At 36.2% G+C, this 10,103-nt stretch overlaps 1 protein-coding gene across 1 annotated transcript in view; it reads right to left on the reverse strand.

The window, feature by feature from the left end:
* Hormad1 (HORMA domain containing 1) overlaps window positions 1-10,103 on the reverse strand; it is a 26,644-nt gene that overhangs the window by 5,038 nt on the left and 11,503 nt on the right. The window contains exons 8-13 of the mRNA XM_010616420.1: window positions 9,416-9,483; window positions 8,257-8,408; window positions 6,061-6,317; window positions 4,095-4,161; window positions 3,771-3,847; window positions 2,475-2,558 (exon numbers count right to left, since the gene is read on the reverse strand). Coding sequence (XP_010614722.1) covers window positions 2,475-2,558; window positions 3,771-3,847; window positions 4,095-4,161; window positions 6,061-6,317; window positions 8,257-8,408; window positions 9,416-9,483 — 705 coding nt within the window. The remainder of the gene's footprint in view (window positions 1-2,474; window positions 2,559-3,770; window positions 3,848-4,094; window positions 4,162-6,060; window positions 6,318-8,256; window positions 8,409-9,415; window positions 9,484-10,103) is intronic.

Raw genomic sequence — 10,103 nt, forward strand, 5'->3', positions numbered from 1 at the left:
ATAATTCAGACACAATTCTCAAAATCTGAAGCTCATATTTAAAATGTGAAGGGCTGGGGATTCAGCTCAGTGGTTCTGATACCTGCCTCGCAAGCACAAGGTCCTGAGTTTGATTCCTGGAACCAGTAAAAGAAAATATTTCTTTTTTTTTTTTACGTACTGGGGAACGAACTCGGGTCCTTGCTCTTGCAAGGCAGGTGGCTTTTATTGGTACTGGGAATCGAATTCAGGACCTTGTGCTTGTGAGGCCAGCAGCAGAACCACTGAACTGAATCCCCGGCCATTCAATAAAATAAAATAAAAGGTGAAATTTCAGAAATAAAGTTATGTCCTCAAAGTATCTTTTATCTTTTTTTTTTTTCTTCCCAGTCCTGGGGATTGAATATAGGATGTCACACTTAGCTACTTTTTTTTTGTACTGGGGATGGAATTGGGACCTTGAGCTTGTGAGGCAGGTGGTGGCACCACTGAGCTAAATCCCTGGCCCCTTATCTGTATGTATGTATGTATATATATATGTGTGTGTGAGATCTTGTACCCTTACATGACAGATCTCGGTTCTCATTTTTTTCCCCATACCCCTGCCCTCCCTTTTCCTCCTCTACCCTCCGTATTTACGAAGACTTTGTTTCCATTTTTTCCTTTTCTCATATTTTTCTTGTCCCTTTTTCCTTTCCCCTACTCTTCCTACTTCCCCTACCCCTTAGCTACTTTAAAAAAATATATAATTTTATCCCACTCCCTCTCAGAACCCCTCCCCTCCCTATGTACAAAAGCTTTGTTTCCATTTTTCCTTCTATTTTCACTTTTTTCTTGTCCTTTCCCACCTCCCTCCCTCGTTTGCCTTCCCATGTGAACACTTTCTTCCCATTTTCCAATATCCATTATACATTTCAGTCCTTATTTCTTTTAAAAAAAATTTTCAGTTCTTATTTCCACTTTTGGCTTCTCACATCAGAGAAACAGTATGATATTTACACATGTGTGTCAGGTTTATTTCACTTAGGAGTGTGGTCTCAGGGTCCAGCCATTTAGCTATAAATGTCTGAAGTGCATCCTTCTTTATGGCAGAGCAGTACTCCATTGTATATATATATATATATATAAAAAAAACAAACACATTTTCTTTATGCACTTGTCAGTTGATGGGCATCTGGCCCGCTTCCCAGATTTAGCTATTAAAACTGTTAAACATGGGTGTGAATATATCGCTGTGGGATGAGGCTTTGAGTTCTTTCAGGAAGATACCAAGAAGAGGTATAGCTGAGTCAGATGGAACCTCTAGTTTTAGTCACATCAAGCTATTTTACCTGAAATTTTTTTTCTTAATTTTGATACATCTTGATAAATTATCCAGATTGATCTTGAATTTGTGATTCACCTGCCTCAGCCTCCTAAGCAGCTAGGTTTACAAGTGTGTGTCACTATACCAGCTCCAAAGCATAATGTTATATTACAAAGAAATCTTCCTAATTACTGTTTAAAATGTTTGCCTCTCTCCCTCTATTTTAGTAAAGAATACTCATCCTATATGGAAGCTGGCAAGAAAGGACATTTTACTGCTGTAGTTACTAATTTTTGACATTTCTTTATCTCTTTTACCATCATACTAGTCTAAACACTATTTTTCTGCCAGTTCTAACTTCCCAGAGATTGTGAGGCTAAAAAGACACCATATAAATGGCACTATAATCAACTATGTTCTGGTAAATGTTTAAAAGCAGCTCTGTGGGAGAAACACACCCTTAAGGTATTTGTTGATTTCTGTCTTGTTGATTCTACATTCAATTTCAATCTTTTTTTTTTTTTTTGTACTGTGGATCGAACTCGGGCTCTTGTGCTTGTAAGGCAGGTGGTGGAACCACTGAGCTAAATCCCCAGCCCAATATGATGTTCTTCAATGAAGATTTGGGAAGAAATGTTCTAGTATACCACTGACAGAGTGAGATATTTATTTCTTAGTTTTGGAACATAATATTTTATATTTTACAGAATGCTGTTTCTTCACCCCTGAGCCTTTGAGAGTAACTTAAACGTCTAAAATAAAATATGAATTTATAGTTAGTATAACATCAAAAAATAAAACTGATTAACTTAAAAACATAAAATTCATTTTATGGAAGATATACAAAAATCAATTTGTAATGTCTTATTAACAAGATAATCAACAAGACAGCAACATTGTGGTATTCTAGGAAATTTTCTTGAGAATTTAAATATCTCTTCTGAAAGCTTTTTGTGGATTCCTCTCTTTAATGAAGCTCTAGTAAAATTCTTTCCCCTGTGTCTCTAGGCAGCCTATCCATGTTTTTATAGTTCCTCTATATCACTGCTTATTTACTTTTGGTTACCAAACTTTTTGTTAAGATTAGGAATTACATGTTAACTAGATTATATCCTCAGCTCCTAATAAAGTACCTGACACGTTACAGGTACTTTGGTTATAATGGAACACAAACCTAAGTGATATTTACCATTTTATTCTGAAAGATTTTTCCACTTCGTGTTTTGCTTTCAGATACATCAAGTTCAGATGTTTTATTGACTAACTGTTCAACCTAGAAAAGAAAATAACTACATAAAACCATGAAACTTTTTCACAACACAATAAATGGGATTTAAAAATTAAATCATAGTTGGGCACTGTGGCACACCCTTGTAATTGCAGCATGCAGGAGACTGAGGCAGGAGGATTATCATGAATTCAAGGCAGTTTGGGCTATATAGTTAATGAGTCCAAACCACCCTAACTACAAAGTAGGACCCTGTCTCAAAACAAACAAAACATTAAATCATATAAAATTTAGGATCTTCTTATATTGTTAATGAAAACCAGTAATTTTGAGTTGGTTCTTATACTGTCATAAAAAAAGCACAGAAGATACCAAAACGACACTGTACACAGCTGACTAATTACTGAACCGACACACAAATGATCACTAGGCATTACTCTTCTACAAGATACAAATGTCAGCTCACTCCATTTGAGAAAGGGGCTGGGCAGAGGAATGTGGTCATCAATCATCAATTCCATTATTTTCAAGATCACATTATGTATTATTTCAATAATTTTACTGTTAGGGCCGGGGGTTTAGCTCAGTGGTTCCACCACCTGCTTCACAAACACAAGGTCCTGAGTTCAATCCCCGGTACCAAAAGAACCCCAAACAAAACAAAATAATATTACTATTGTACGTGTAAAACAAAACCATATTCTACTCTGAGACAACAAAAATGTATTATAAGCCACATCTGTAAACACAAAGCAGGGTGTAATAAGTAATTGTGTAGGATTTTACTGAGCTCTAAAATTCTTTTTTGTTGTTGTTGTCTTTTTGAGATAGGGTTTCACTATGTAGTGCAGGCTGGCCTTGAACTCACTGTGTAGCCCAGGCTGGTCTCGACCTCATGGTGATGGTGATCCTCCTGCCTCAGCCATCGGAATGCTGGGATTACAAGCATGTGCCACAATACCCAGCTGAGCTCTGAAATTCTGAGATTCTACGAATAATATTTAGGTTTACTAAACAAATTCACAGTAAATATGCTCAAAAGTTTTCAACGTATAACAGCCAGTTTTTGTTACTAATGAACATCCTAATTACTTAATTTTATTCTAAAAGATCTAAAATTTTAAAATCTGAAAACTAGGGCCAGGAATTTAGCTCAGTGATTTCACCCACCTGCCTCCCAAGTACAAGGTCCTGAGTTCGATCTCCGGTACACACACACACACAAAAAAAAGTCAGGTGAAAATATCAAGTTTATACCTGAAGATGAGAAACTGAAAGATTCGGACACTCTTTACACCTCATAATTCCATCTTCCTCAATCATTAAATTTGGTTCTGTGAAAAAAATGTTAAAGTGGTATAAAATTGAATTGGTAGTTAATCTATACACACACATATAATTTTTTTTTTTTTTTTTGAGACAGGGTCTTGCTATGAAGTTCAGGCTGGCCTTGAACCCACTATGCAGCTCAGACTGGCCTGGAACTCACAGTGACCTTCCTGCCTCAGCCTCCTGGATGTTGGGATTACAGGCATGCACCATCAAGCCTGGCTAATCTGTATTTTTGTTAACTTTTCTTACCTCCAATTTTAGAAGCTCCCAAGTTTCTTTTCTGTTCTTTCATCTTAGTTTCAACATCAAAGTCATCCTACATAATTGAGAAAAAAAGGGACACATTGAAAAAAATCAAGGTAGAAGTATTTTTGAACAAATTTATTTCATGTAAAGCTTACATATACAACTACAACTATTTGATGCTTGCTACACTTTTTTTTTGTACTGGGGATCAAACTCAGGACCTTGCACTTGCAAGGCACACGGCAGAACTACTGAGCTAAATCCCCGGCCAATGCTTGCTAGATTTAAAAGTAGTCCTAGAACTGATATTACAACACAACATATTTATCCAAATAAAATATAAATGACTTTTCTCTACCTTGTAGGGCTATTTTAAGGACAAATAATAAAAAAATATACAACTTTCTCTAAAATGCATAATTCTAAGAATCTTTAGATTTTATGACTGTCTGATGGCAAACATGTTCATACAACATACTATCACTTCTTTCTTTCCCTCCCTTCTTTTCTCTCTTTTCCCGATTTTTAGTAATTTATTTTGTTTGGTTTTTTTGAGACAGGGTCTTACTGTGTAGTTGAGACTGACCTGGAACTCACTATGTAGCCCAGGCTGGTCTCAAACTCACAGGGATCCTCCTGCCTCAGCCTCCCAAGTGCTAGGATTACAGGCATGCACCACCACACCCAGCTAAATATTTATTTTTGAGACAGGGTCTCTCTATATAGCTCAGGCTGACCTTGAATTCACTATGTAGCCCAGGTTAGCCTCAAACTCAGGTGATCTTTCCGCTTCAGGCCTGGAGTACTGGGATCATAGGCGTGTGCCACCACACCCAGCTACTTCATCATTTTCTGAGAGTGCTGGGGATCAACCTCTGGACCGAGTGCATTTTAGACAAGTGCTCTGTCACTGAGATACATTCCCAGCCCATAAACTACCACTTTTACACTTCTGGAATTTCTGTGTGTTAGCACACACTCTGACTAAGCCCACCCCTTTATAAGGAAGTTAATGATGGATAGGCTCTGTCATGGTATGGTAGAAATAGCAAGAGATTTAAAATCCCAATTATAATTTATTGTTGTCTGTGTGACTACTTATATGTGAAAGATATTCAAATAAAGAATGTTACAAAAGTCCCACTATATTTGTTTATAAAATAAGGCTAGGACTTAAGATTCTAGGAAAGTTTTCCTCTCTGATGGAATTGGTTGAATATTAAATTTTCTTTAGTAAAATCGTGACCAGAGAGCCTAGTTCAGAATAGTGAACCTCTATGTACATTCTAATTTAGAATAAAATGAGACAAAAGAAAACAAAAAAGTGAGATTAAAGGGGTATCATGTTAAAGCTGAAAGATTAAAACCATGACTTTCACATTTTCTGGGAAGGAGGGAACCAAAAATACTCTTTCCTACTTCTATTCTCCCACTCACTAGTCACCAATGAAAATGCAAACTAAATCTAAGTGCTAGACATAGGAAGATTATAAATTGAAAAAGATATTTTTCCTCCCTTCCAGAAACCTCCAGGCTGCTTCAGGAATGTGACGTTCCAGGCTCTGAAGAAATTCACATACAGGCTGTAGAAGAATTAAGTTGGGGTAGTGTATTAAGGACTCCATCATTAGTTGGGGAATTGGACTAGTTCAATGGTATTGAAATTATGCCCTACAGTCTTTTGAGTCTTCAGAGTCCACTATGAGAGTGAGGTGATAAGTGGTTAGGCTTCTACGACCATTCCTTGCTTCAGTAAGAATAGTCGTAATTTTAAAAATGAGTATATTGTTTCAATGAAAGTAAAAAGTTGTAAAACTATAAGCCTAGACTTTCTTTAAGATCCACTTTAACCTTGAGGTTATGATTAGAATACAGTATTTACACAAATATTAACCACAGCTATTAAAGTTCTCAGAATTAAATCAAGCACTTGTTACTATGGTATTTACAACTCTTTAAATACACTCACACTTATATAATGTGGTTCATCTTCTACATCATCTTTGTCCGCCAGGATTTTCTGAAGCGGTGTTTTTAATTGTTTTGATAGTAGTATAGCTGAATCAATATTTTCCATTCGTTCTTTATCAGTGGTCACTTTCACTTTGAAGGTATGAAAAGGTGTTGGGACTTCTCCCACATTTAAGTACATAGGGCTCCCTTCAAATATGACTCCTTCAGAATCACCATCCTTAAAACCAGGAGGCTGGTAATCTGGGGGTGTAACTGCAACAAAGGAAGTATAGGGCCAGGGATTTAGCTCAGTGGTTCCGCTGCCTGCCTCGGAAGCAGAAGGACCAGAGTTCAATCCCTGACACCAAAAATAAATAAATAAATAAACGAAGGAAGGAAGTATAAATTGTGTTGCTTATAAAAGTGAATGAACTGTATTATAATTATAAAACCACACGCAGAATAAATTTAAAAGAATATACTACTCAGTCATAAAGAAATATAAACTTGAGACATTTATAGCTAAATAGATGCACCTTTAGGCTATATTCTTAAGTCAAATAAATAGGACACACATATGTAAATACTGAATAATTTCTCTGGTGTGAGAAACTGAAAGTGTAAATGAGGACCAAAATGTATAATAGATAATGTGAAAAAGGAAGAAAATGTTCAAAGGGGAAGGAGACCTAGGGAAGGGGGGTGGGCGAAAGGAAAGAAAGGAAAAAACTGAATAAGGAAAAGGAAAGAAAGGAAAACATTGAAGAAGGAAAAAACAGAAACAAAGCTTATTTCAAAGAATAGAAAAGTACATAATCTGAAAAATAAGAATCCTCCTCCTCCAATCACCAAGTCCCCATCTTATTCAATGAAGGTAACCTTTGTTTTTCTTCACTGGCTGGGTAACCTTGAGCAAATTATTTATCATTCCTGTCAAATGGGGAATCTAATAATATTTACATTCGTAGGGTTTACTGTGTGTGAAAGCTGAATTAAAGTGTAAAACATTCAGAAAAGTGGCACACAGCAAGTATTTGATAAATGATAGTTATTATTGTCATAGTTTTATGTGCTAGTAAATATTATACAAGTAATAAAAGGTATAATATTACATATATATGTTAAGGGAAATACAGTACCTATATGTTCTTAAAAAACTTAAGTGAAATCATGCTATTCTGTACCTAGTTGTTCTTAATTTGTAAAATCTCTTGGACAATTTATCACCATTCTTCGCAATAGTTTGCAGTTATTCTATTATATTGATGCACCACAGTGCATTAACTCAATCCCCAAGGAAGGACACTCTTACTTTTTTTTGCAAGTATATCCTCAAAACTGTTTTCTAGCAATAAAATTTCTGAATTAAAATTTAAGATTTGATACTGCCAAATTACTATCTAAAAATATTGCATTTATATACATTCCATCAATGCTAGGTGCAGGTAGTCCATGACCATAATTCCAGCACTTTGGGAGGCTGAGAAAAGAGGATCTCAAATTCAAGTCTTGTTTGGGCAACTAACTCAGCAAGACTGTCTCTAGTTTTGAAAATTAAAAAAGCTGGGGATATAGCTCACTGGTAGAGTACCATGGATTCAATATCCAGAACCATACACACAAAAAAAGTACATTAAAGTGCCTACCTTGCCATACCTCTGGCATTTAATTTACAAGTTTTACCAGTTTGAAAGTGAAAACTAGTGTCTCAGTTTCATTTCTTTATGAGGAAAGTTGTACTTCATCTGGATATGTTCATCACCACAGAAGTGTATCTTCTTTTTGGTACTGGGGATCAAACTCATGTCCTTGTGCTTTCGAGGCAGTCCATGGAACCACTGCCTGGCCCAAGAAGTATATCTTTTAAAGTCTTGCAAATCTTTCTCATTTCTTTTTTTTCTTTTTGTTTTTTTTTGAGACAGGGTCTCACTATGCAGTTGAGACTGACCTAGAACTCACTGTGTAACCCAGGCTGGTCTTGAACTCACAGCGATCCTCCTGTCTCAGCCTCCTGAATGCTGGGATAACAGGTATGTGCCACCACACCTGGAAAATCTTTCTCATTTCTCATTTGCATTATAAATGCAAACTTTATAATTTAAAAAAATTTTAACACTTTAAGTGCTAAATAAAAATATTTAAAATGGAAATCAACCATTTCAATAATAAAAACAAAGGTATCAATTAAAACAAGACATATTGCAAATAGTACCTTCATCATAGTAAAAAAGTTTCATGGTCAAACAAACATCACTTGGTAAAGGTCCCAGGTTTTGCATCAGAATATAAATTTTTCGAATGAGGAGAATACTTGCTTTCTTGGTGTCAGCAGCTGACATGCTAGATTTATTGCTTTGATTTTTACTAGAAGAGAATCAGACAATTTTTTTCATAAAAATGGTTATTTTAGTATCAAATTTACACTTTGAGATTATAACATTAAATTGTTTTGTTACCACTGTAAATTTTTAACATTACTATTAATGCATATTACAATAAACCAAAACTTAATTTTATATAAATAATATATTTACATAAGGTGTTTTTTTGAGACAGGGTCTCACTATGTAGTTGAGACTGACCTGGAACTCACTATGTAGCCCAGGCTGGTCTCAAACTCACAGAGATCCTCCTGCCTCAGCCTCCCGAGTGTTGGTATTACAGGTGTGTGCCACCACACCTGGCTCTACATAGGTGTTTAAAGAAGCCAAAGTCCTTTTCCACAATTAAAATAGTATATACAGTAATTAGCCACAGAATCCTATCTTGTAGCTACTCCAAGGCACTCTCTTTTTTTTTTTTTTTTTAGATTGAACTCCAGGGACCTTGCACTTGGGAGGCAGGCGGTAGAACCACTAAGCTAAATCCCTGTCCCAAGGCACTCTATTTTGACAGCTACATCTTTTTTTTTGGCTTTCTGAGAGAGGGTCTCACTATTTAGTTGAGACTGTCCTGGAACTCATTATGGAGCTGCTCTCAGACTCACAGTGATCTTCCTGCCTCAGCCTCCTGAGTGCTGGTTTAACAGGTGTCTGCCACCACGCCTAGCTTGACAGCTACATCCTGATAGTGGGGCTTTAAGAAGCTTCACAATTAATCCTGAAGTTAGCTAGGCATGGTGGCAAACACCTGTAAAACCAGTACTTAGGAAGCTGAGACAGAAGTATCACAAGTTTGAGGCTAGCCACAGTTTATCAAAACTCTGTTCAGAAAATAGGGCTAAGGATGTAGCTCAACGAGAGTACTTGCCCACTATGTACAAGGCTCTGGGTTCAATCCCCAGTACCCCATTCCCTACAATTAATCCTGAAGTTTAACTACATAACATTAATAAGTGGTAGTGATATATAGAGAAAATTATAGAACAATACCTTACAAAGTCCATGATTGGTCCATTTTTGGTGTACTTGAATTTAAACTGGTAGCATTCTGAAATTGTCTTAAATAGAAAATGTTGCAGTTATGTAACGGATATATCATTCTGCTGGGTAAATAGCTATCTATTATTTTTTGTATGACTCTTTTAACATTTAGTGAATAATTTTTCTGACATATTAATCCCTATTGGTCCACTGAAGCTTCCAAGCCTCAGCCAATACCCATAACCTGGGATCTGAAATTTAGTCATGGAGAGATGTTTATTTTCCCACTCACTGTAATGCACCTTATGTATACTAAATGTTAAGAACTTCTTAGCAGGTAGGTAAGGGAAACACCAGATCTCAAGAAGAGTGATTAGCCGGGGATTTAGCTCAGTGGTTCCACCACCTGCACAAGCGCAAGGACCCAAGTTTAATCCCAGTACCAAAAAAAAAAGAGTGGTTTAAATGCTATGGCTTGAATGTTTCCAAAAGTTCATGTGTTGAAAATTTAATCACTGATGCAACAGTGTTGAGGGTGGGGACTTTAAGAAGTAATCAGATCAAGAGAACATTGAGGGCTGGGATTTAGCTCAGTGGCACCACACCTGCCTTGCAAGGGCAAGGTTCTGAGTTCAATCCCCAGCACAAAAAAAAAAAAAAAAAAAAAAAAAAAAAAAAAAAAAAAAAAAAAAAAAAA

Source organism: Fukomys damarensis, unplaced genomic scaffold, assembly GCF_012274545.1.
Source record: "Fukomys damarensis isolate Sample0158 unplaced genomic scaffold, DMR_v1.0_HiC HiC_scaffold_33, whole genome shotgun sequence".
NCBI classification, from domain to species: domain Eukaryota; kingdom Metazoa; phylum Chordata; class Mammalia; order Rodentia; family Bathyergidae; genus Fukomys; species Fukomys damarensis.